Source organism: Palaemon carinicauda, chromosome 1, assembly GCF_036898095.1.
Source record: "Palaemon carinicauda isolate YSFRI2023 chromosome 1, ASM3689809v2, whole genome shotgun sequence".
Taxonomy (NCBI): domain Eukaryota; kingdom Metazoa; phylum Arthropoda; class Malacostraca; order Decapoda; family Palaemonidae; genus Palaemon; species Palaemon carinicauda.
In genome coordinates, this window is record NC_090725.1 from 264708440 (window position 1) to 264736334 (window position 27895).

Here is a 27895-nt window from a genome sequence, read left to right on the forward strand (position 1 = left end):
TAAATAGGATGGTATTTAACTCCGATAAATTTGAATCAATAAATTATGGAAACAGAGAAGGAATGGTACAGTATATGCATACAAGGGACCTAATAACGAGACAATCACAAACAAGGAAGCAATTAAAGACCTTGGTGTAATGCTAAATAGGAATATGTTATGCAACGACCAAATAGCAATACTGTTGGCTAAACGTAAAGCAAAAATGGGAATGTTATTCGGAAACTTTAAAACAAGAAAAGCTGAACACATGATCATGCTTTACAAAACTCATATATGTAGTACACTCGAGTACTGCAATGTGATATGGTACCCACACTACCAAAAGGATATTGCACAAATAGAGTGTACAAAGGTCCTATACTGCTAGAATAGAAGTTAAGGACCTTGATTACTGGGAAAGACTGCAATTTTTAAAACTATACCGTCTAGAAAGGAGAAGAGAATGCCACATGATAATACAAGCATGGAAGCAAATAAAAGGAATTACTGAAAACATCATGAGCTAGAAATATCAGAAAGAGCCAGCCGAGGTAGATTAATAGTGCCAAAAAAATATACCGGGAAAACTGAGGAAGGCGCACAGGACATTAATCCACTACGCACCAGCATCGATCTTGCAACGACTATTTAATGCGCTGCCAGCTCATCTAAGAAACATATCAGGAGTGAGCGTAGATGTGTTTAAGAATAAGCTCGATAAATACCTAAGATGCATCCCAGACCATCCAAGACTGGAAGATGCATTAGCAACTCTCTGGTGGATATACGAGGTGCCTCACACTGAGGGACCTGGGGGAACCCAAACATAGAATAAGGCAATAAGGTAAAAATTCTCTCTCTCTCTCTCTCTCTCTCTCTCTCTCTCTCTCTCTCTCTCTCTCTCTCTCGTGTGAAAACATATACAAAAATATGATAATGAAAAAGACACAGATGTGATCTATCTAGATTTTACAAAAGCCTTTGACAAGGTAGGCCATAATATACTAGAGAAAAAAATGAGAAACCATAACATTGTGGGAAAGATAGGAAAATGGGTAAAAGAATTCATGCAAAACAGAAAACATAGTGGTTGCAAATGACGAGAAATCAGATGAAGATCAGATAATATATGGCGTGCCACAAGGTACGGTATTAGCTGCACTGCTGTTTGTTCTTATGATCTCAGACATAGACTGTGATGTTAAAAACTCTGTAGTGAGAAGTTTCGCCGATGACACAAGAATAAGTAGAGAAATTACTTGTGATGAAGATAGGAACTCACTACAAAGAGATCTAAACAAAATATATGAATGGGCGGAGATAAATAGGATGGTATTTAACTCCGATAAATTTGAATCAATAAATTATGGAAACAGAGAAGGAATGGTATATGCATACAAGGGACCTAATAACGAGACAATCATAAACAAGGAAGCATTAAAGACCTTGGTGTAATGTTAAATAGGAATATGTTATGCAACGACCAAATAGCAATACTGTTGGCTAAATGTAAAGCAAAAATTAGAATGTTATTCAGAAATTTAAAACTAAGAAAAGCTGAACACATGATTATGCTTTACAAAACTCATGTATGTAGTACACTTGAGTACTACAATGTGATATGGTACCCACACCTTAAAAGGATATTGCACAAATAGAGTGTACAAAGGTCCTATACTGCTAGAATAGAAGAAGTTAAGGACCTTGACTACTGGGAGAGACTGCAATTTTTAAAACTATACCGTCTAGAAAGGAGAAGAGAACACTACATGATAATACAAGCATGGAAGCAAATAGAATGAATTACTGAAAACATCATGGAGCTAAAAATATCAGAAAGAGCAAGCCAAGGTAGATTAATAGTGCCAAAAACTATACCAGGAAAACTAAGAAAGGCGCACAGGACATTAATCCACTACGCACCAGCATCGATAATGCAGCGACTATTTAATGCGCTGCCAGCTCATCTAAGAAACATATCAAGAGTGAGCGTAGATGTGTTTAAGAATAAGCTCGATAAATACCTAAGATGCATCCCAGACCATCCAAGACTGGAAGATGCAAAATACACCGGAAGGTGCATTAGCAACTCTGGTGGATATACGAGGTGCCTCACACTGAGGGACCTGGGGGAACCCAAACATAGTATAAGGCAATAAGGCTCTCATGTGTGTGTGAAGAGAATAAATGTTTGTTCCAACACGAATACTTACCTCGAACTACTTTCTTAGGAGTTACCTGTAATCTCCTCTCTACCGACCAGAGTTTTGTGTAGGGTACCCTCCATCCCGTTTTCTATGGAGGCCTACCCCGGCATTAAAGAATGTGCCCCGAGGGTAGGCTTATCGCTAGGTCGATGTCCGCTCGGGTCAACATCTCCAGTAAGTTCTCTGGTCGCGACGTGTCAACACGTCGCTCTCGTTCTCTATCGATCCTTTGTGTGCGTTCTGTGTGTCCCACGTGTTCCTCGCGTGGTAACTTGTGTTTCCTGTGTACTGTTCCCAGGTGTTCCTGTGTGTTCACCTTCCACCCTTGTGCTTACCCAGTGTATTCCTTGATTCCCTACGTGCCTGTGTCTTGCGTTTGTGCATTATGGAGCAAATCCGCCGTTGTCCTGGGCCTAGAGCCGGTAAATCGTGTGGAGCGTTACTCTCCAAGCCTGAAGTTGACCCTTACTCCCTTTGCTCCTCCTGTAGGGGAAGGGTTTGTTCGTCATCAGATACGTGCCCCGAGTGTGTAGGTTGGAGTGATATCCAGTGGGTACGTTACGGAACTAAAAAGAGGAAATCGTCGAAACGTTCCCCCAGGAAAGCTAGCGTTACTTCGCCGCTACCATCACCCAGTGAGCGGTCCGACGGGGCCTCTGTTTCGCCGTCCCCTACACAGAGTAGGGGCCGAGGTAAGTCTGTCGTGGAGAGAGAACAAAGCGATCTTCCCCAAGAGTCTAGTGAATGTGCAGTGGGGGTTGCGGGTCCTTCTAGGGCTAGTGAAGAGCCCAGTAGTGCGTCCGGAGAGTCTGCCCTTGTGCTCGGGGGGCACGTGTCCTCCGATGACCCCTTGTGGGGTAGTAACGTTGTGTCTGTGTCTTCGCCCCCTTCGTGGGCCTGTGTTTCAGGGTCTTCGGCAGGTGGCGACAACCAGAGTAAGTCGGGTTCTACGGGGAATGATGCCTTTGGTTGGAAGCTTCCGAAGACACCAGGTAGGTCCCTGTTACGAATGGAAGAGGGCCTGGATCCCTGGTTTCCTAGCGTGGGGCGTCAATCATCGTTCCCGACCCCTCTCACGGAAGTCCCCGAAGAATTCCTTCAACCGTCTACCTCGAGCACTCAACGAGTTACGAAGTCCCCCGCGGTCCCCGCTACCGCCCGCCATACGGTAAGTGCAGTGTCGTCGGGCTCTTCAGAAGAATATTACTCGTCGGGGGAAGACCCCAGGAGAAAACATCGCCGTCAGAGAGAGCGGTCCAGGAGCAGGCGTTCCCGTTCTAGGTCGCGCTCCAGATACAGCAGGAAGCGCTCCCGCTCTCCAAGACGTAAGTACAGAAGGAGTAGGTCACCGGATGGCGATTGGGTCTTCGTACCCCGTGAGACAAGAGTACGTTGTTCACCGGACCGCCGGTCCAAGGAGTTCTCGCCAAGGATCCCTTCCTCCAAACACGGCTTTGACCCTCGCAAGCAAGTTCGCGAGAAGGACTCTACAGGTAGGCATAAGTCCTCGAAGCCTCCAGTTCACCCTGCCCAGCGGGGGGAAACGCGCTTCTTTTCGGGCAGCCTGTCCGAACCAGCCCAGCTGGTGCAGCCTTTGGGTCGGAAGGAACGGTTCCCGCTGTCGGGTCAGCCCACGGGAACCGCGTCCTCGTCACCCAGAGACCTTGAGCGGACGAGAGTCCTCGCTGAGTCGACGATGCCTGCGTTAACCCCTGCCCCTGGTGCGGACGCCCCCGCCGAAGAAGTCCAGTACCTCGGTAGGACGGCGCCCCTGGCTCCAAGAACTAGACGTCCGGTCGGTGTGCCCGGCGACCCAGCTCCCCGGTCTCAAGCCGAGACCTCGGCTGACAGTAGGGAGGGTTCCCCAACGGAGGACCCGGCCTATAGAAGGGTGATTGGCCTTATCAGGAGGCACCATAAGATTGAGGAACCTGCAGCTACTGACGAAGACTACTGGAGGTCCAGCCTTTTACGGATAATGCAGACCCCTACCCAACCTAAGACCTCTCTAGCGTTTCCTCTAGCCCGAGATCTGGTCCTAGGGCAAGAATATGTTGACAAAGTGGTGGCTAGTAATGCCGAGGCCCCCAAAACTCAGAGTTCCTCAAAATTGCTCCAGGGCCTCAAGACTCAGGTCAAGGTATATGTGCCAGAAGGGCGTCATCCAGGCCCCTGTAAAGTGGAACCTTCCCTTGACATCCTGAGTCAGGGCGTCTCAGAGGATAGAGCCTCTTCGGCCCCAGTTTGTTTTTCTCCATCGGAGCCCTCCATGATGGAAGAAATGTCGAGGGACCTGGTGCACGTCTCCTCTTGGCTCAACTGGTGGGCTTCCACCTTAGTAGGAGTGCAAGCCTCGTTCGACCCCGCGGACCCTGACCAGCAGAACCTCCTGAGGGAACTTATTACCTCCGGGGGTAAAACCTTAAAGTTCTTGACGTACCAGTCGCTCGCCTTGACAGCGAATTGGGTACTCCGCAAAAGAGACACCATCCTGGCTAAGGTGTCCCGGAAGGTCCCAGACAGGGAAGCGCGGGCCATGAGGGGCCTGCCCTTGTGGGGTGACTCCTTGTTTCCCTTAAAAGAATTAGAGACCATTATGGAGAAGGTCTCGAAGCGGAAAGATTTGAACACCCCCAGGCCTACGCCTACTAGGAGACCGCCCTACAAGAGGTCCATCTCAGACAGTGCCGCGACGGCCCAGGCCTCTCCCAGCACGACGAGGAGAGAGGCTCCCTCTTCCTCCTGGTCCTCAGCGCCTCAGCCCCCCCCGTAGGGGGGCTCCAGCATCCTCAAACTCCTTTAGAACAGGTTATTCAGCCTCTAGGAGAGGCCGTTCAGGCCGCTCCTCCAGAAGGAGATAGAGTGAGAGGCCCCCTATCCCCGCCCAAGCCTCGGGTTGGGGGATGCCTCAGACTACATTGGCAAGCATGGAAGGCTCACGGAGCGGAGCCTTGGACAGTGTCCGTACTGAAGGAGGGCTACAGACTGCCGTTCTTAGCAGAACCACCCCCTCTAATCCTGGCCAGCCGGGCGGAATGGCTGGCTCCCAAAGACCCGTTGAAGAAGACCGCCCTTCAAGAGGAAGTGTCCTCCATGTTGGAGAAGGGCGCCATGGAAGAAATTCTTCTCCCAGGCCCGGGTTTCTACAGTCGCCTGTTCCTGGTAGAAAAAGCGACGGGGGGGGGTGGAGGCCGGTTATAGATATGTCGGCTTTCAACAAGTTCATCAAGAAGACAGACTTCAAAATGGACACTCCGAAGTCAGTCCTACTGTCCTTGAGGGAGAAAGATTACATGATGACCATAGACCTCAAGGACGCCTACTTCCAAATTCCGGTCCACCCCTCGAGTCGTAAGTTTCTCCGGGTGAAATGGGGTTCCCAGATCCTGCAATTCAAGACCCTTTGCTTCGGATTGTCAACAGCGCCCCAGGTGTTCACGAGAGTCTTCACGACTGTCTCAGTGTGGGCTCACGAACGAGGCATTCGCCTCATCCGATACCTGGACGACTGGTTGCTTCTTTCCTCCTCGAAGGACCTCTTGGAGGAACAAGGGATGAAACTCCTCCAGTTTTGCAAGGATCTGGGCATCGTGATCAACCCGGAAAAATCAAACCTATCCCCATCCACCAGAATGACCTACTTGGGAATGACGTTAGATACCATTCTGGGAAAAGCCTTCCCTTCGGGAGACAGAATAAACAACCTCATGGAAATCATTCGGCTGTTCCTATCAGCGCGTCCCAGGAGAGCAAAAGACTGGCAAAGACTGATAGGGCACCTGGTGTCGTTGGAGAAACTAGTTCCCCAGGGGAGGGTAAGGCTCAGAGCCGTGCAATGGAACCTGAAGAACCTCTGGTGCCAACTGGACTCGCAACAAGTCCTAATCCCTGTTCTACCAAACACGAGGCCCTCCATGGAATGGTGGCATTGCCGGTCGAACTCGCTCAAGTGGTGTTGTTTGCAAGGTTCATTCCCGGGAAGAAAAACGTGCTGGCCGACGGTCTCAGCAGAGTGGGCCAAATAGTAGGGACAGAATGGTCCCTCCTCCCAGAAGTAGCCAAGCTCATCATCCAACGTTGGGGTTCCCCAGTGATGGACCTCTTTGCAACCAAACTGAACGCCCAACTCCCCGTATATTGTTCTCCTGTACCAGATCCGAAGGCAGCCTTGGAAGACGCCTTTCAGCACAGGTGGGACAATCTAGACGTGTGCGCTTTTCCCCCTTTCACGTTGATAAGGCAGGTGCTCAACAGAGTAAGGACAGCCCGAAACTTGAAGATGACTTTGGTAGCGCCCTGGTGGCCGGAGAGAGAGTGGTTCGCGGACCTAAAAGACCTGGCGAGTCAACCCCCGTGGTCTCTACCCGACAGGTCAGACCTTCTGCATCAACCTCATTTTCTCAGGCTCCACGACAACCCACAGTCCCTACGTCTTCACGCCTGGAGACTATCGAGCGACTCCTGAAGAAAGAAGGATATTCTTCATCCACTGCTAAGAGAATGTCGCTGTACCTGAGAAAGTCTTCAGCTACGGTCTACCAGGCTAAGTGGGCCTCCTTCACGAAGTGGTGCTCTGAGAGGCACATTAAGCCCCTTAATGCCTCTGTCCCGGACATAGTGGATTTTCTGGTGTTTCTCAGAGACAAAATGGGAATGTCAATCCCAGCCATAAAAGGGGTTCGGGCCGCCTTAGGCCAAGTCTTCCTCCTGAAGAGCATCGACCTTGGGGCCTCTAGGCACATAGCGATGCTTGTCAAGAGCTTCGAGCAGTCCTGCCCCCCACAAGCGAGTAGGGTGCCCCAGTGGGACTTAGCTAAGGTCCTGAAGATGTTGTGTGGCCCCCCCTTTGAACCTTTAAAAGATATCGTGGACAGGGATCTCACTCTCAAGGCCGTCTTCTTGCTGGCCTTGGCGTCCGCTAAGAGAGTGGGTGAGATCCATGGGCTGTCATATGACGTTTCTCATTCGAAGGGGTGGAAAGAAGTATCCTTCAAGTTCGTTCCTTCTTTTGTGGCGAAGACCCAGAACCCGGCAGTCTGGGATTCGAAGTTCGAAGGTTTCTCCATACCAGCCATCCCTAGGACGGGTAATTCGGAGGATTTGAAATTATGCCCTGTCCGAACCATTAGAAAATACCTTGAAAGAATTGCTCATCTCCGCCCAGGCATCAAGAGCCTCTTCGTACCCACGGGTGTTACTAAGAAGCAAGTGTCCAAGAACACCATTTCCTTCTGGTTGAGACAAGTTATTGCCAGAGCCTACAAGGAGGAAGGCCTGGCCGTGCCAGGCGCCCCCAGACCTCATGACATCAGAGGCCTGAGCACGTCCTTAGCCTTTGAGAAAAACATGGCAGTAGGTCAGATCCTTCGGGCAGGTACTTGGTCGAACCAGTCGACCTTTACTGCCCATTACCTCAAGGACTACTCGAGGAAGTCCTTAGACGGGTTCTCCATTGGAACAGTCATCTCCGCCCTCCAAGTGGTTTAACGGTAAAAGCCCCAGGTTCAATCACGGATAGCAACCGGGAGACACAGGTGCGTTTCCTTCCATCCTACCCAGTTGCTCCCTAGCCTCATCGGAGATTACCAACTTGTACCGTTGGATAACACGTTCTTCACGACTACGCTACTGGATGCAACATCAGAAGAAGTTTTTTCAAAGGGTGAGTACTTAGACACTAACGTGAGCTCTTTGTGTAGTTACCCTCTCGTCCGTTTTCTAGTATGTACCGTTATTCCTGGGCCTCTTGGCCTCCGCATACCGGGTCTGTAGGTCAGAATAGCACTCCCGCCTCCTAAAGTGTAAGTCTCCTAAGAAAGTAGTTCGAGGTAAGTATTCGTGTTGGAACAAATCAAAAATTTTTAAGTAATTTTTATTTTTCCTAACATACTTACCGAGAACTACTTTCGGGTAATGGCCCTCCCTTCCTTCCCCGAGTGCCTCTCTGCCCTTGCAAGTATTGTGCTACTTCAATAGAACTTACTGGAGATGTTGACCCGGGCGGACATCGACCTAGCGATAAGCCTACCCTCGGGGCACATTCTTTAATGCCGGGGTAGGCCTCCATAGAAAACGGGATGGAGGGGACCCTACACAAAACTCTGGTCGGTAGAGAGGAGATTACAGGTAACTCGTAAGAAAGTAGTTCTCGGTAAGTATGTTAGGAAAAATGAAAATTACTTAAAATTTTTGATTTTTGTTCTCTTTTACAACCTAACCTTGACAGTAAACAACTAGACTAGAAATTAAAACTTTTCTTTTCTTTGTTTTCTGGTCAAGACCAGTCTCCAGGACCGTCACAAACCTTGACGAAACGTTTTCAGGCCCTAAGAACTCACTCAGAGCTCACAGCTTCCTCAAACTTCTTCCTTTACCTAAGGTCCGCCACAGCTGGCTCTATGCCCTGGAGGGCGTCTCGTCGGGGCCCCTGACAGTTGAAGATAACCTTGTGGAGTTTTAACGCAAAGGACAAGCTGTTATCAGGGAGCTCTCGTTCTCCGATCAGGAGACTTTCTTGATGGAGGCTGGGGTGTGGTCGGTCTCACATATAGCCTCCTGGATGGACATCCGGACAGGGTCTGTCTCGGCTTTGAGACAGACTTTGAGAGGGACCAGCTGCGGGAGCTGTTGCGGTCCGGGAGAAGGCAGTCAGCTTCCTTTCAGCCCAGGCCCTCACCCAGTGGGCGAACTGAATCCTACGCTGAAGAGAATCCATCCTGACATGGCTCCCCAAAAAGATTCCAGATAGGGAAGCCCATCTTCTCAGGAACTCTCCAGTGTCGGGAGAATCCCTCTTCCCAGAGGTCCTAGTTGCTGACACCCTCGAGAAGTGGCGTAGGGCTAACCAAGATAACGTTCTTCACAGGGCCACCACCAGGAAGCCTGCCGGCCCTCGCCCCAGAGACTCCCACACTAGACCGCCGTACCGGTCCTAGCCCCAGAGACTCCCACACTGAGACTCCCACACTAGACCGCCGTACCGGTCCTAGCCCCAGAGACTCCCACACTGAGACTCCCACACTAGACCGCCGTACCGGTCCTAGCCCCAGAGACTCCCACACTAGACCGCCGTACCGGTCCTAGCCCGCTCCGCTTCAGGCAGAACCTTCAACGAGTAAATGGACGTCAGCATCACGCCCCTCCTCGTGGGCCCCCTCTGTTACCTTTTCCCGCACCAGACCCTCCATGAGCCGCAGACCCCGCCAAGGCCGTTTTTCCTGGAGGAGATAGGAAGAGGGGCTCCCCGTCACTTCTGATCCCACGGGTTGGGGGTTGCCTCTCACAGAAGTGGTGGAACTGGGCAAAACACGGGGCCGACCCTTGGACGGTTCAAGTCCTGAGGGAAGTCTACCGTATTCCCTTCCAGGGCGACTTTCCCCCCTCATCAAAGGGCGGGACGCCCCCTCCCTCCAGCCAAAGGATCGGCTACAAAGGAGAGCACTGGAAGAGGAGATGGAGGCGATGCTGCAGAAGGCGGACGGGAAGACACAAGGCTTTTTCAGTTGCCTCTTCTTAGTGGAGAAGGCCACGGGTAGCTGGAGGCTAGTGATAGACCTCTCCTCCCTCAATGCGTTCATCCACAAGACATCCTTCAGAATGGAGACACCCTGGACTGTCCTGGCAGCCCTCAGAGAAAGGGATTACATGTTGCTCTTGGACATGAAAGATGCTTATTTCCAGATCCCGGTACATCCAGCCAGCAGGAAGTTCCTCAGAGTCAAGTGGGGGAACAATGTCCTCCAGTTCCAGACCCTCTTGCTTCAGGTTGTCTACGGCATCGCAAGTCTTCACCAGAGTCTTCATCCTGGTCAACCAGTGGGCTCACAAGATGGGCATCAGACTCCTGTGGTATCTGGATGACTGGTTGCTTCTTTCCTTCTCAAGGGAAGTCTTGATGAAACAGAGGGACGACCTTCTGTCATTCTGTGAGGAGCTGGGGGTCGTCTTCAATTGGGAGAAATCTTAGATGTCCCCGTCAACAAGAATGGTGTGCCTGGGGATGGAAACGTGCACAGTGGAAGCCAGGGCATTCCCTGCCAAGGAACGTCTCTACCGCCTAGACAAGGTTGCTGTACTGTTCCTGAGGGGTGATGCACACCCCTTAGTAGATTGAGAGAGACTAGTGGGGCTCTAGATCTGCCCCGTCCAGTGGGACCTGAAGTCAAAGAAGGCCTCAACCAACAAGTTCTCCCCATCCCAGTCAACCACGGAGGCAATCCTGTGGTGGACAGACTGGGCCAACAACCAGAAAGGCGTCTCACTGCGGGACACTCCTCCAGAGCTGCTCTTATTTACGGATGCTTCCAAGGAAGGATGGGGAGCACACCTACTCCAGGAGACCCGGTCGGGAACCTGGACCCCCGAGGAGAACGTTCTCTACATCAACAAGCTGGAACTTTGGGCTGTCCAGAGAGCACTCCATTCATTGGAAGGTCTAATACAAGGGAGGGCAGTAGCCCTCATGTGCGACAACACTACAGAGGTTACATACATCAGGAAGCAGGGGAGCCTTAAGTCTTGGGCACCATGCAGTCTGATCTCGGAGATACTGGGATGGGCCGCGGAGAAAGGGTCACTGGTGACAGCGAGGTTCATCCCAGGGAAAAGGAATATGGTGGCGGACAGCCTAAACAGAAAAGGCCAGGTCCTAAGCACAGATTGGTCCCTGCACCCAGATGTAGAAAGTCACCTGATAAATATATGGGGGCTCCCCCTCCCTAGATCTATTTGCAACAAGACCTAACGCCAAGCTCCCCGTGATCTGTTCCCCGGTGCTAGACCCGACAGCAGTCATTGAGGATGCCTTCCAGCACTCCTGAGACGGTCTGGACGCCTATCTTCCCCCCCCTCCCCCCCTTCCCCCCCCCCCCCCCCTTCAGCCTGCTCTATCAGGTCTTGAACAGATTTAGGGAAACAAAGCTCAGCCTGGTGGCTCCGTGGTGGCCAGACAGGTAGTGGTTCCCGGACCTGCTTGAACTAGCGAGCAAAGAACCATGGCCTCTTCCTCTCAGGGAAGACCTCCTGAGGCAGCCCCACTTCAAAAAGTTTCACTGCAGGCTGGAAAACCTCTCCCTTTATGGGTGGAGGTTATCCAGTGTCTCCTGAGTTGGGAGGGCTTCTCCTGAGGGGCAGCGTCGCAGATGACAGGCTATCTGAAGGTATCATCGACAGCCATTTACCAAGCGAAATGGGGCTCATTTGGGAAGTGCTGCCAGAAGAAAGACATCAGGCCCCTCAAGTATCCATCCTGCAGATTGTGGACTTCCTGCTGCACCTCAGGTTAGATGTAGGCCTCTCGATCCCAGCAGTGAAGGGATACCTAGCAGCGTTAGGCCAAGTATTTGCTCTCAAGGGGTTGAATTTAGGAGCATCAAGGCAACTGACCATGCTTATCAGGAGCTTTGAGCAGGACTGTCCCCCACAGCCCCTGAAATCCCCAGAGTGGGACCTGTCCATGGTGTTGGAGTTTAGGGACCCCCTTTCGAGCCACTCAAGGAATAACCTGGACAGAGACCTAACATTGAAGACGGTGTTCCTTCTGGTCCTCGCGTCAGTCAAAAGAGTGAGAGAGATACACGGACTATCCTACGAGGTTTCTCACACGAAGGGCTGGAAGGAGGTGACATTCAAGTTTGTCCCATCCTTTATAGCTAACACCCAGAACCCTGCGGTAGTTGATCCCCGGTTCCAGGAGTTTTTGGTCCCCTGCATTCCCAAGTCAGACCTTGAAAAAGACCTGCTTCTGTGCAATATTTGAGTCCCGAGGAAGTACCTGACCAGAACAGCTAGGCTGAGGCAGCTATCAAGAGCCTGTTTGTCTCCACTGGCAAGGCAAAGAAACCACTGTCGAAGAATACAGTGTCGTTCTGGTTAAGAGAGACAAGCAGGAGGTCCTATGGGGTGGTAGGAGTTGACCCTCCCAGCTCTTCAAAGCACCACAAAATTCGGGGCATTGGACCTCTTTAGTCTTATCCAAAAACATGGCAGTCAGTCAGGTACTGAAAGCAGGAGTCTGGAAAGGCCAGTCTACTTTCACTTCACACTATCGGCGGGACTGCACAGTCAGGTCACTCGGTGTCTTCCGTCATGGCTGCACAACAACGAATTTAACCACGACTGGAACCCTTGTGCTTCGTGCTGAATGGTTGAGTGGTAGCGTGTCATATTCCCTATCCCCTCTCCCCTCTTCAAGCCCTTCTGCGAAGTACCTAACGAAGCGTTGGACGGGAATGGGGAGCGTTACGAGCCTAGTCTACATCCCTGTAGGGGAGGTGTTCTTGTAAGTGGGTAATATCTTATTGTTTCTATTGGCCTCCTTAGTCATTTCTCCCCCTTTCCACCAGTTTCCCTTTCCCACCTCCTAAGTATGAGTCTCCTAAGGAAGTTCCGAGTAAGTATATCGCTACGGAATGAATAAAAGATTTTAAGTAATTTGTATATTCCCTAGCTATACTTACGAGGAACTTCCGTTTTACTGCCCGCCCATCGGTCCCCTCTTGGTTGATGGCTGGAAGTTTAGAGGATTTATTCTTCAGATTCGTACTGGCGATTATGCCCGGCCTTAACCCAGGCCAGGTGATTGTAGAAGCTGTGGTTACTGCCAGATGTATGGTAGGGGGAACTAGGGAGGCCTAATGAAAAAATCTGGTCGTTATGGGAGCTAACGCCCCAGATCTCCTAAGGAAGTTCCTCGTATGCATAGATAGGAAAAATACAAATTACCTAAAATTTGTTATTTTAGATTGATTTTTTGTCATTTGAACATGGAAACATACAGAATTTTATAGCCAACAATTTGTACATTAACTTTTTGAAAAAATGAAAACATCCGTATGAAAAATAGTCACCTTTGAAAGTAGCTTTTATACGTTGATGAAATAATACATAAAAATTAAGAAGTCTAAGAAAATTTCCATAGTACAACTTTTAGAGCATAGAATTATTTTACAAGTGGGTTTTAAAGAAAAAAGTACAGTAACCCCAAAATAACATTCTTTTAATCAGTCTGTGTCATTCCCACTAAGGTATACTTCTCTCCTCAACCTACAATTGCAGTCTTAAGGGGAATGTTTAAAGTGAGACTTCCTACAGGTGGAGGAGCTGGGCATCACACCTGCACTCACCACTTATTGTTAAATACCTCAGTAATGAATTCAATGGCTGTTCCATCTCACACTGAAAATATCTCCATTACTGAAAAAGTTTAGTTTAGTGCCTCTAGCTAAGGTTATTTATATTTAGGCTGCTATTAAAAATTAATTATCGATCTCGCATTACTCTTTTTCATTATATGTGGTAGAAGGATTATATCCCAAGCTTGACCAAATTTACTTTTCAAGTGTTTTATAATATATTAGATAGTTTTTAATTATATATTAGAATGAAAATCCTATCTGCAAAATTTTAAAGCTTGTTAAAGGTAGATTATGTAAGGCTCTCAGATTTAGATAATAGAAAGGAACTTAGAACCTTAGTTATGAAGAGAGAAATTATATTTTACAAGACTTGGTTGTTAAGGCGACAGTACTAAAATATGTTTGATCCCAGATGGTAATAAATAATTTCTTCTTCACAGTATTGTTTCAAGTCACAAATAGATTGGTTTAGAAAATCCATAGAAGTAATTAGGTTATAATGATAGTTATTAAAAAAAATGGATTTTGTATTTTATATGATTAACACATGCACCATTTTTTTCTTTTTCAGACCACACAGATGTCCTGAGCCTAGATCTGTAAGAGCATCCCCAACTAATTTCACTATGCGAATAACAAAACGGGGTTATAATATACCTAGTACGGGGTTAGATGGTTCGGCAAATAATAGAAAATTTATCTACAGCAGATATCGCCCGACACAGACATTTAGACCATCAGAAGATGATGACATATTTTTATGTTGTGCATTTACTGTAAGTATTTGTTGCTTTTATAAGAATATTTTTTATAAATTCTTTGGTATATCATTTCAAGCTTGGTTTTTGTAAATATTCTCTAGTTACATAATTCTTGAATTTGTTAAGAATAACCCATTAATCATGTTGCTCATATCCAGCATAAAATCTGCAGTCACATTAAAAACCTAACTTGAGAAGTAAAATGCATTGTTCCATTCTGCAGTGCAACTGAAAAAGTTAAACAAATGGGTTTGCATGGCTCTGGGCCAACTTCTAATGCAAAGCTTTTATAACCCCTTTTACTTCCATTCCCTGTGTACCCTTTTTTTTTTCTTTTTTTTTTTTTAAAGTAAATAGCCCCTATGGAGAGCTTTATTTCTGATGATGTAGTTTCTTTTGTGATAGTTTGCTGATTATTATCCTTATTTCCTTTTTTTAGTTTTATCACTTTTTTTGAGAGAAAATTTACCGGGTCAGTATTTCATTCAGGTTTTTTTTCTTATGCGGATACAAACTTCCCAACCTAGGTTAGTGTAGGGTAGGTTAGGTTATGTTATGAGTTTATTCCTTAGTTGTTTTGCTACAACCAGAAAAGGGTTATCATGGTCCAGCCTCTCATTCTCCTTCTGGTTGCTATCCTATCAGTTCTCCCAAACTACAATTACAATTCCATCCTGAATTACTGAGTGCCCTTTTGCTTTTCTGTGTGCAATTTTGATATGAGTGGTGTTTCAGGTAGTATACAGACTTGTCCCCGTCTTGAATAGCGCCCATGTGAAACCTGAATAGCACCCATGTGAAACCTTCATGAGCCTGTTTGATGTAGATCCATACCCATTAAGCCCAAACTGCCGTGGTAAAGCAGTGTTTTTTTTATTCCATGGGATTTTTGTAGGTATTGGCCACCCTCTCCATGGGAGAAGTATTGTGCAAGTTGCAAGAAGGCTAAGAGAGATAGAATTCCTTAACACTTCTTCCTCTCTCAAGGCCAAGAAATAAAAGCCTCTTCATGCGACACATGATCTCTTCTAATCCGATCCTTCTTTAACGGAGTTCTCTGTACATCTGAGGATGATGTTTTGTTGCCCATTGGATGGTGATCATGAATATATTGATACTGATCCTTTGGTTTCTGCCCTATTATGGCCAGAAACTGAGCCTGTATATGTATCCTTAGTTCCAGATTATACTGATCTTAACAGATCACCATCTCTTCCCACAAGTGTGATCAGTGGTGAACTTCATACCCTTATTTCAGATTTTCAAAACCAAGGAGATTCTCCTCATTTGAAGGATTCTCCAGTCAGTGTTAAAAATATCTCATTTACAGCCGAGAACACCTTCTCGTGTGGCAAATGCCAACGTTATCTCTCCCTGTACGGAGGCTACCCTCTTGGAAGATGCATATATTATTCCCCTTTTGGTTTTCACAGGGTGAGTCCTCATTTGGGCATGTGATCAACTTGACATGTGATAACCTCGACATTGAGAGGTAAGCTTTAACCTGCTTGTTGCCGGCTCAATCTTGAGGATGCATGAGGATTTCATGTGGAGGATGGCCCTTTTATGGTGTAAAATTGCCTATGAGCTTTCCAACTTATTCCTCAATTTCAGAACAGAGGGCAAGTAGATTCTGTGGTGTAATAGGGTACTGCTCCCTCCTAAGGATGCCCTAAATAGCCATAGAGGTGGTAATCAAACTTCATTATTCTGGGATTGATATTACTTTCCCTGAAGGAATGGGACACTAGAAATGTACTGTAAAGAATTTGGTACTCTTTTGAATTTGTAAGATTGGATTCCAAGTACTACTGACAAGCGATGTAATGAAAAAGGGTGGTATAACCTTCAAGATATATTAAGCTTGCTTTCTTCCATTGATCTGTGGGATGAATTCTTCTTTCTGAGGAGTTGGTTTGTAGTCTGGCAGACAAGCCTATAATGTTACAAGGATGCAAACTTTTTATGGAAGGTCATCCCACTTAACTTTCCTTGTCCATAGGTATAACAGCCGCCAAAGAAACCAATTAGAGCACTGACTTCATGAAGCAGGCCTCACCTTCTCACAGCCATTTTGTCAATCATCAAAGTCCCAAGTTTCAACAACAGCACTCCTTGAAGCCAAACTTTTGGTCCAGAATGGAAGCAGAGCAATCAGTAAGTCCACAGTATAGGGCAGAGACAGGAGATGAGGGCAGCTTCCTACCCGCTCACCCAGGTGATGGGCTTTGTACAGGGTAGATGGAAATCCTGACAAAGTCTTGGGGTAAAACCCTGGGTTACATAGATTTTGTACCAGAGCTACAGCTTCCTTCTCTGTAACTGATTGCAACCAATTATAAGTACCATTTTTATATTATGGTTATGGTGAAAGAAGCATAAAGTTTCAGACGACAACTAAATATGAATAAAACAAAATTTGCTCAGAAAATATGCTAACAAGAATATATTGGTACATGTAGAGTACAGTATATATTTTTGGATTTGAGGGAAGGAGCAGATCACTGTGTAGTAAATAACCCTGAAATATGATGATTACGTCCTCATGATTCCTAGTATTGAGGAAAATTACCCCTAAAAGCCCATACTCAACTGATCTCTACAAAAAAACTTTGAAGCTCATTCTCTCAAAATAGAAAATGTTTTACTAATTTTTTCCAGTGTTGACTGATATTATTCAAACATGAAAATATAGGGAATTCCGTAGGCTACCATGTGAATATTGATTTTTTGAAAAATGGAAAACTTCCATATGGAAAATGACTGCCAGTGAAAATGATTCCTTTACTTTGATAAAATAATACAATAAAAGAAAGAACAAAAATGACATCACAGGAGCAAGGAGCCCTTGGATATACATCGGCGGGCTTTTCACATTCTGGTGGCGTGATAGGTTACCCCAGTATTCACTGCATCCCATCAGAGGTTGGAGGCTTTTCTTCAATTCTTCAACTGTGCGTACTGCTGATAAAGAGCGTGTTCTAAGGAAGTATGGACCTCTTTCAATATTTCTGGCAGGCTCCCCAGCACCACTATCTCCTTTGATGAAGTCCAGTTCGGTGTAGTGGTAAGGAAGGGCTTGTTTCAACACTACCTCTCGTAAGGGGAGGGAATGTCCCCCCCAAGTGTCTCCCTGGGTTGATGCAGGGTCCCTGGCTGTGATCGTGTATCAAGGCTCTGAGCCTCTGTCCCCTGGGGCTGTGTTGGTTCCCCAGTTATCATGGTAGCAAGGCAAAATAGGTGTGTACAGCCAAGCGTGTGCATGGGACTGGGTCACAGCTCTGCCTTGAACCCTGAAACCATATCTCAAGACCCTACAGTACAGGTGTGTATGGCACTGTTATTTGCTCATGGGCCTTGGGCCATGACCCTGTATCGTGGCCACCATTGTCCCCTGGCTACCCCTGTAGCCAGATAGATGAAGGCCAAAGTGGCTTTTCAGTGAGCTAGCATGGTAGCTTTTGCAGTAATGGTTATGTAATGATTATGTTATTACTAATGTGTTTGACATACTGTATTTTTAGATATTCAAATTAAATTAAATATTGGTGATTATATATCATGATTTTCTTAAACACACTACCTATAATGGAAACCATTGTTTTGTTTACTTTTCATCTCCCATCATAAAGAACAAACTTACGCATTGACGCATCCAAGTGATAAGTAATGATATTAATAGCTTTTAGTTAGGATGACATATTTACAAATATTTTACTTTTTGCACCATGGAAATTCAAAATAAGTAAGGTCTATTTTATATCATGTTTCCTAAACAAGCCACTTAAAATGGAAACCATTGTTTTGTCTGCATTTCATCACTGTTCATACCGAACAAACTAATGCATTTATGCATCCAAGTGATAACTAATATTGCTAATAGATTTCAGTAAAGATGTTATTACAAATCTTTTACTTACTTAATCTTAGAAATTTCTTCACACGTCACATATCAGAAAATCATTTTGTTTGCATTTAATCAACAATAAGAAACTATAACCAATGACAGTATGGTAATTTACGATAATATTATGGTCATATGATTGTTCTAAACTGTTAACCCTTTTACCCCCAGGCTCTTTGGAAATTTCCAACCCTTAACCCCCAAGGGGTTATTTTTTTCCCAGCACATTTTGCAGTATATTTTTTTTTAATTGCTCTAACAGCCTTAATTTTTGTCATAGAGAGGTCAGGTTGGTCTCATTCTCTTGGAAAATGCCTGAATTTTTTCAAAAAAATATCAAAAATATGAAAAAAAAAAAAATTTTATAGCATTTTTTTGCAAGGACGTACCGGTACGTCCATGGGGGTAAAGGGATGGGTTTTGTGAAACGTACCAGTACGTCCTTTGGGGGTAAAAGGGTTGAAAAAGATGATTGTCCATTCCATCGTCAACATATTTTTCTTGACTTAAGTTTCAATTTAGTTGAATATTCTACTAACCTATACGTTATTACTATTGTCATTAAGACTAGCATAAAATTATGGAAACATTAGAGAAAGATAAGGTTGCTGAGAATGTAACCATAACTCGATATTTACTTTTACTCAGCTGGACTTTCATTGATAAAAGTTGATTTCATTGTTTAAATGCAATTTTTCCTCAAATAGGCTGTTTATCATAAACATGATCCATTAATATAATACTTTATAAGGTAAATATGGTTTGGTCACTTTTGTTATTGATTATCGTAATGAGGCCAAGGCTAACCTACAAATATAGATCACTTGAAATTCAAGGTGTTATTTTCAGATTGGAGGTATAAGACGAGCCCCAATATTCAGGGGTAAATTTTAGGATTTAAGGTTGTCTTATACTGTACGCAGAAATATACGGTATGTTCCTTATTCACAAAGAAAGTACAGGTACTCCCTGTAATCAAAATTGTCGTTAACCAATCTACCCTAATAGTTAACATATTAGCATACAATTTCCTAGTTACATAGTGTTAACACCATTGCTAGGCTTGAAAAAATCTTGTGACATTTAAAACATATCTTATGTGCTGAAATAGTTATTAGTGTCTCTACTGCACTTGCACTCTAGCAAATCCATGGCATTTTCTTCAATCAGCTTGTTGCTAGTTTTGACAGTATATAAGCAACAAAGATAAAGAAAAAAAATATAGCACAGTATCAAATACAGTAGTAGTATCATCATTTATTTTTTTTAATTTCTGTGCTTAATTTCCTATTGATTTTAATAAAATTACTTTGTTCACACACCACCACTAACGAGAACTTGTGCACCAAAGAACAAAGCAATAATAATCACACAACAGTACTGTCAAATAGTAATGTCATAACTCATTGTTTGTTATTGATTTATTATTAATTATTATGTGGTTGAATATAGTCTCTCTCTCTCTCTCTCTCTCTCTCTCTCTCTCTCTCTCTCTCTCTCTCTCTCTCTCTCTCTCTCTCTCTCTCTCTCTCTCTCTCTCTCTCTCTCTCTCTCTCTCTCTCTCTCTCTCTCTCTCTCTCTCTCTCTTTTTTTTTTTTTTTTTTTTTTTTTAAAGCTGTGTTGTGTGTGAACAGCTGACAGTACTTACATGAAGAAGGGAAGAAAAGGACATAGAAATCTTATTAAAATAATTGTATTGAAATGAACTACATAAATTAAAAATAAGTAAATACTTTATATTACTGTAAATAGAAATACTGATTGTACAGAACTGTATATTTTTCATATCTTTGGTGCTCATATAGTCTGCCAAAACCAGCAATCACCTGATTGAAGAATGCTTTAATTGATGAATTTATTTGAAGTGTTATGGTAATTTAGATATGATCAGATATCTGGAAAATTCAGTAAACCAGCAACCCTCCACAGCACTTATAGGTGGACAGGAGAGTTGACCATAATTTTAACATTTCCTCATTAAGAAGCTTCACAGCGGGACAACACAAGGAAAAGTTTTACTCACCATAAATGTATAATAAAATTTTGATATTCCATTGGTTTATAATGTTTACATTGATTTTAGATCAGTATAAATTACCCTTTTAGTAATATTTTTATTTAATACTTTAAAGGGAGCTATCAACAAGAAATTACATTTGGCACATTGAGTACAGGGTTTTGTCAAAAGATTTTGTAGTCCAGCCAAGTTTAACCCTTTCAATATGAGACCCCGGATCCGCTATTCAAGCTATATACAAGATTTATCACTATAGGATATACTTGCTCACTTACTCTATAATATCCTACATTTCCATGTTTATTTGTTTTTCTGCTGGTTACAGAATAAATTTGTCAAAAATTTGCTTTATTTTCTATTGTATTTCACTCTAAACAACCAAAACATTTTTCCATTCATTGTGAAGTGATTATAGAATAATTAATCAGAAAGTTTTTTTTATATAATTTTCTCTAAAATAATGTTAAAGCTCTGTGATTTTGTATGAAAAAACTTAATATTCATTCTAGTGTTTATGTTATTCCGTAATAATTCCATGATAAATAGCCATCGAAAGATATAAAACTACTCTTGAGTAATAATGGACTTTATGTTGTACAGAAATGGAATAAAAATGTCAATTTGTTTCCTATGACTCAAGAAATATTCTGTAATGTATGACTTATAAGTTATAGATAAACAACAGAATGATGACCAAAAAAACAAAAAATTTCTGTCCCTGTGAGAGACAATATAAATTTAGTTCATTAGACATAAGGTTTGTTCGTTCGTCTGTCATTCCACCTTGCGTGCAAATGTCACTAGGGCTGCGCATGAATATTGCGTAGAGTGGCCATAATTGGAAATAATGACAGTAGGCTAACTTTCACTCTTGAGAACAATGAACAATACTAATATGAAATATATAAGATATGAAGAGGATGATATTTTGTAGAAATGATAGTTGAGAAAGAAGGAATAGAATAAGGAAAATCAAATCTGGTCGTGTGTTAACATGCATTACGGTAAAACGGTTTGCTTACATTATGGGTGGGACTTGTGGGAGTCAGCGGCTGAAAATTGAACAACACTGTATAAGTTTGTGTGATTTGAACACGTATGCCAACATAGAAATAAAATGAAATAGACCTTATATAATTGTGAATACCGACTAGAATCTCAAGCATTTCGGTTGTTGGTTGGGTGAGATATGAAGATCCCTACATCTCTATGCTTGGGAAGTTAGGGGAAAAGTCACCATTGACTGGAGAGTGTTTGGTGTGGTTCTACTATGGTAACATAAAAACAGGCTAAAATAGCTTTTACGCAATTGGAAGTAAAGGCTAGAATCCCAAAGATTTTGTTGGTTGACTGAAAAAAGACTGCTAATATTAGGGAGAGGAGATTTTTTAGTGAAATTTCATGAGTCTGAACTGTGTGATATATGACCATGTGCAACACTTTTTTGTAGCATATACGAGTTATACAAGTAATTTTAACATCCATATGAATTATATTTGTAGCCTAGCTTGTAATAATGATGATGTATCTGGACGTCACCGTCTGTATCATCAGGCATGTTTTTGTTTTATAATGATGTCATCGTAGCAAAGGGGGTTAAGCAAGTGTATGGAGTTATTTTTAATGCTTTTAGAAAATTATTTCGTGATTTTATAAAGTAAAAGGGGTCTAGTTACTTTTTTATGCTGTCATCCCCCCCGCCCTGTCTTCTTCTGGTGATGTTTAATTGATTATTTTAATAAAGCTATAACATTCCAAAATTTCTTTTCCAATGAAATTCAGTGAACCAGAGGATGAACTAACATACTCCTACAATTTTTATGTATTAATTTTTATTATTATTTTGCGGAGCACGTTTGTATTGGCGGAATTTTGTTAGGTCAGCATTTGTATGGTGGAGGGTTACAGTAGTGCATATTGTTTTGTGGATATGTCTATTCTCTTATAACTTAAGGATATGAATTTTCCCAGGTTTAATTTATATCTTTATAGTCTTACAAAGTTTTAGCATTTTGACATCCCCAGTAATTCTTTGACATTTTATGCTTTTCAGCCGGACGATCAATTCATAGTTATTGGAACAACTCGTGGTGAAGTGAGACTTTTTAGCAGAGGAGGAACTGTAAGTTTTGCAGAGAAAATGTTTTGCTTTCATCAAACCAGTAAAAAATTATTTTTTGTCTGTCTCTTTTAATGTTGAAATTTATATTTTTTTACTGATTTAGAAGTACTGTAACCTGTATTAATCATGAGACATTCCTTATCCTCTTAACAGAGGAAGTAAAATTTTGATTTCCAAAATTTAATTTAATCTTGACAATTTTATTGGGACTTTTAAGAAATTCTTCTATAACTTTAATGCTCTTGGGTATGCGTATTTCCTTTTTAATATAAGAGTAGTAGAATGTTGGACAAAGTTTTTCAATCCTTATAGAGAATTCATATACTTTCACACCCATGGAAATTTGAAGGTAAAGTTTTGTTATGTGTTATACAAATATTCTCATGCTTAGTGGTAAACTATTTACTATAAGTATATGTATTTGACACTAGAAAAAAGTAGGAGCTAGGCTAGGTTAGGGAATTAGTGTGAAAGGTAACAGAAAAACCATGAATTTTAACTGACAAAGATTATAGAATATATTTTGTTATTATGCATACATTATCATTAGGGTAAGATTAGCTGATTACAGGCAAGATTTTCTGTATCGTAGCTAAAGTTTGTTATTTAATTGGAATGTTATATTTCAAAGTACATGCGAACTTGCTCAAGAGTAGCAATTGATTGTACTGTATATGCAGTACAGTATTGTCACTCAAGTGTAATAAATGATTGTACTGTATATGGGGCACATAGTATCATATTCATGCTAAGAATAGTCATAGAAGAAAAGGTTATTTTGGAAAAAAAAAATATTTGTTACTCTTTATCCTTACTTTAAACGTTATAGTTTCCAAACCATTTCTTATGTATTATGATACTGATTATAAGCAATTTACCTTTTGACATGGGCAAAAGGAAGAAAGCCTGCTAACTTTAACAGAACATGTAAAGAAAAAGAAAGAAAAGTTGAATAAATCCAACAAGGAGAATAGATAGGCTAAAATGTGGTTGGAAGTTGTAAGAACTGATGTGAGGATTGAAATCAGAATCTCAACATAGCAGAGGAAAATATTCAGAATAGCAAAGAGGCTTGATAAAATGTAAAAGAGACAAGTATATAGAACATGATAATTTACTTTAGAAATTTATATTGAAAGTAGAGGAAGGATGGTGGCTGTATTTTTTATAGCTGTTGAATGAAAAGGATTAAAAGAGATTGAAAGAAAATAGTTTTATAGAGAAAAAAGATTGAAGGAAAATAGTTTAATAGATAAACTAATAGGAAACATGGAAAACACTTTAAAATCATCTTGAATAACAAGGGCTTTGATTAAAGGAATGGAACATCCTGTTATCCACTTGTGAAAACCAGACAACGTAACATACAATAAGAAGAGGAGAGGAAAAGTTGCCTGGATTTTTTTTTTTAATGGACCATCATTACACCGGTTTGATAATGAACGCTTTTACAATTGTTCCTAAGGGTCACTCATCTTTGAGATAGATATTCATTCTTTGCAGCTCTAAATCCTAACCAGCATTCATTCAAGGTTATAGTTCTAAATAGCCCCAAGACCCAAGATGTTATTTTAGGAATGAACTTTGGGAATTAGTAACTTTTCTACTAACACATTGGATCATGATAGTATCTTAAGTTTACTAGTAAGCAACTTTTATCTTTTCATGGTTCATATCTTTTAGTATCAGATCAGTCAGCCAATGAAAAAAAATACATTTGATGCACCTAGCAGAGCAATGGCACAAGCTCCATTTTTTTCCAAATAGAAAATAGCATTTAAGTTACCAATCATTCCATAAGGGTGAATAAGTATGTGTGTTCAATGGTGTATTAGACCATTTATTATCACTGCAATTAGAATGGTACAGTATTATGATAAAGATTTGTTATACTGTATATTTTTTTGTTTATACTGTGCACGTTTTGTTGCTTGATAATTTGACGTGTCTTATCCTATTTTGTTCTTTATTTGTAGGAAGAGGGTGTATATACAGTTCATCAAGGTGCCGTTTCTTCTTTAGTTCCACATAACTCAGGATCCTTACTTCTCACCTCTTGTACAGCTATACATCAAACGTCGTTGTGGAGTATTTCTGATCTCTTTGATCTAAAGTAAGTATATAAGCCTTTTTAACCACTTTTATTAGGGTGTGTTAGAAAAACTATTCTTTATTAATTTTGTATCAAAATTATTTCTTAACATTCGGGGGAAAATGCATTGTCAATAAAGAATTTTTCTTTGAACTAAGAATAATTATTTCAATAAATATTCCCTAGAATGTATTTGCTGTATGCTTATTTCTATTTTTCCTTATGAATTATTGTTTTTTATTAATTTATGATTTTAATGGTTGTATTTCCATTACAAAATTTTTAGAAATTAATGCGTATTTGTACTATCTTTGTGGATGTGTGAAATGCATCAAGTAAATTTCCTTTGTTTCTTATGGGGAAGATTGCTTTATGATACAAAAATTTTAGTGTGCAAGCTTATTCCCAAAATGAATTTAACTTGTAACCCAGGGTACTACTGTATCTGATTTCTCCTATATATTGTCTATCACTGCTCTTGTTGCATTAATTTGGCGATTGGTGAGTGTAAGAAACCTTGATATGTCCTTTTTTCAGGTTTTCTATATTTGAGTGCCAACATGCAGATTTCAGCAATGCTCAAGATAAAATTATAGGGACCAGTGAGCAGACGGCAAAGGTAAGGCAATTTCTTTATTATTATTATTATTATTATTATTATTATTATTATTATTATATTATTATTATTATTACAATTGTAATAGAGGAAGTGAGGAGAGCACTAGATGAAACGAGAGTAGGAAAAGCATCTGGTATGGATGGTGTGAAAGCTGAGATGTTGAAGGAAGGGGGTGTGACTGTACTTGAATGGTTGGTGAGATTGTTTAATATGTGTTTTGTGTTGTCAATGGTACCAGTAGATTGGGTTTGTGCATGTATTGTACCACTATATAAGGGTAAGGTAGATGTGCATGAGTGTTGTAATTCAAGAGGTATTAGTTTGTTGAGTGTAGTTGGAAAAGTGTATGGTAGAGTACTGATTAATAGGATTAAGGATAAAACAGAGAATGCAATCTTGGAAGTACAGGGTGGTTTTAGAAGAGGTAGGGGTTGTATGAATCAGATTTTTACAGTTAGGCAGATATGCGAGAAATATTTAGCAAAAGGTAAGGAGGTGTATGTTGCGTTTATGGATCTGGAGAAAGCATATGATAGAGTTGATAGGGAAGCAATGTGGAATGTGATGAGGTTATATGGAGATGGTGGAAGGTTGTTGCAAGCAGTGAAAAGTTTCTACAAAGGTAGTAAAGCATGTGTTAGAATAGGTCTCTCTCTCTCTCTCTCTCTCTCTCTCTCTCTCTCTCTCTCTCTCTCTCTCTCTCTCCTCTTCTCTCTCTCTCTCTCTCTCTCTCTCTCTCTCTCTCTCTCTCTCTCCTCTCTCTCTCTCTCTCTCTCTCTCTCTCTCTCTCTCCTCTCTCTCTCTCTCTCTCTCTCTCTCTCTCTCTCTCTCCTCTCTCTCTCTCTCTCTCTCATATATTTTTGTTCATTGCCTGCCTTATAATTGTACATGATGGTAGACTACTTTTTTCAAACGAAACAAAAAGATATCTTTACATTTGTGTATTATGGCTATTTATTGTGGAATTATTACATAATCACTTCACTTTGAATATAAAGCTGTTTTACACATAGAATAACTGTATTTTGCTATTGTTTAGTCTCTACAGTATTTACCAAGGCACTTCCCCCAATTTTTACGGGTATGCAACATAAAAAGAACAAAGGTGCCACAGTCCACTCTCCCTTGTTACCCACCACAAATGAAGCTTCATACGCTGAATCCCGTACTGCTGCTATCTCAGCAGTCACCAATGCAACCAAAGGAAGCAGCAGGGCTTATCAGAACTGCATCACAATCACTCGCCATTCATTCCTATTTCTAGCGCACTCTGTTGCCTCTCTCACATCTATCCTTCTTCATTCACCTGGAGCTTTCTTCACTCCACCCATTCATCCATCCAAACCTTGGCCTTCCTCTTATACCTCTCCCATCAACTCTTCCATTCATCACATTTTTCAGCATACGGCCATTTTCCATTCTCTCTACATTGCCAAACCACCTCAACACATTCATATCCACTCTAGTTGGTAGTTAATTTCTTACACCTGTTCTCACCCTCACTACCTTGTTCCTAACCATATCTAATAGAGATGCACCAGCCATACTCCTCTGGCACTTCATCTCAATCACATTCAATTTCTGTCTCTCCGTCACTTTTATTCTCCACAACTCGGATCCATACATTACAGTTTGTACATTCACGCTCTCATACAGAACTCTCTTTAGATTCATTTCTAATCTTCTTTTCTTTATCACTCCATTCACTGCCCCTAATACTGTACATCCTTCATTCACTAAAATAATATAAAAAATAATTATCTGAAACAAAGTTCTGTAAACAATTCATTGTGAATTGCAAGATTTTTAAAGAAAAGGTACTTGAAAGTGTCCTTGTTTTTATATGTAAATAATTTAAAGTAAAATATAATGAAGAAAAGAAAAAATGTGAAAAATTTATTCTGTAATCAGTAGCATGGAGTTACATATTACCATAGAATAAGTGTGCATGTATATCCGATGGTGACAAATCTCATATGTAGCTACTGAGGGGGGATCTGATGTCTAGTTGTGAAGATGTTAATGGTGTTGTATTATGTAGTTATGTGTTGATAACTAAAAGAATGTTTGGAAGATTGAAAGACGTGCACGTGTTTAGGGGTATGGCTAACGGTATGTCTGATCATTTTTTGGTGGAAGGAAAATTAGTTGTAGCAAAAGAGTGGGGGAATAGAGTAGGTGGATGTAAAAGGGAGCTAGTGAGGGTTGAAGAGCTAATAAAACCGGGGGTAAAAAGTAAATATCAGGAAAGGTTGAAAATGGCATATGACGAGGTGAGAGTAAGAGAAACTGGTAATTTAGAGGAGGAGTGGAAGTTAGCAAAAGAAAATTTTGTTGGGATTGCAAGTGATGTATGTGGCAAGAAGGTTGTTGGAGGCAGCATGAGGAAGGGCAGTGAATGGTGGAATGAAGGAGTGAAGGTAAAAGTGGAAGAGAAAAAGAGGGCTTTTGAAGAATGGCTGCAGAGTAATAGTATAGAGAAGTATGAAAAATATAGAGAGAAAAAGGTGGAAGTAAAGCGCAAGGTACGTGAGGCAAAGAGGGCAGCTGACCTGAGGTGGGGTCAGGGACTGGGTCAGTCATATGAAGAGAATAAGAAGAAGTTTTGGAAAGAAGTGAAGAGAGTAAGGAAGGCCGGCGCAAGAATTGAAGAGACAGTGAAAGATGGAAATGGAAGGTTGTTAAAAGGAGAGGAGGCAAGGAAAAGGTGGGCGGAATATTTTGAAAGTTTGCTGAATGTTGAGGATGATAGGGAGGCAGATATAATTGCTGTTCCAGGTGTTGAGGTGCCAGTGATGGGAGATGAGAATGAGAGAGAGATTACAATAGAGGAAGTGAGGAGAGCACTAGATGAAACGAGAGTAGGAAAAGCATCTGGTATGGATGGTGTGAAAGCTGAGATGTTGAAGGAAGAGGGTGTGACTGTACTTGAATGGTTGGTGAGATTGTTTAATGTGTGTTTTGTGTTGTCAATGGTACCAGTAGATTGGGTCTGTGCATGTATTGTACCACTATATAAGGGTAAGGGAGATGTGCATGAGTGTTGTAATTCAAGA

At 42.3% G+C, this 27895-nt stretch overlaps 1 protein-coding gene across 3 annotated transcripts in view; it reads left to right on the forward strand.

Moving 5' to 3' along the window:
- mahj (LisH and WD40 domain-containing protein mahjong) overlaps positions 1-27895 on the forward strand; it is a 193984-nt gene that overhangs the window by 155145 nt on the left and 10944 nt on the right. For all 3 annotated transcript variants that reach the window (XM_068390118.1, XM_068390129.1, XM_068390122.1), the window contains 4 exons: positions 13896-14100; positions 22060-22128; positions 24105-24241; positions 24758-24839. In XM_068390118.1, the coding sequence (XP_068246219.1) occupies positions 13896-14100; positions 22060-22128; positions 24105-24241; positions 24758-24839 (493 nt within the window). The remainder of the gene's footprint in view (positions 1-13895; positions 14101-22059; positions 22129-24104; positions 24242-24757; positions 24840-27895) is intronic.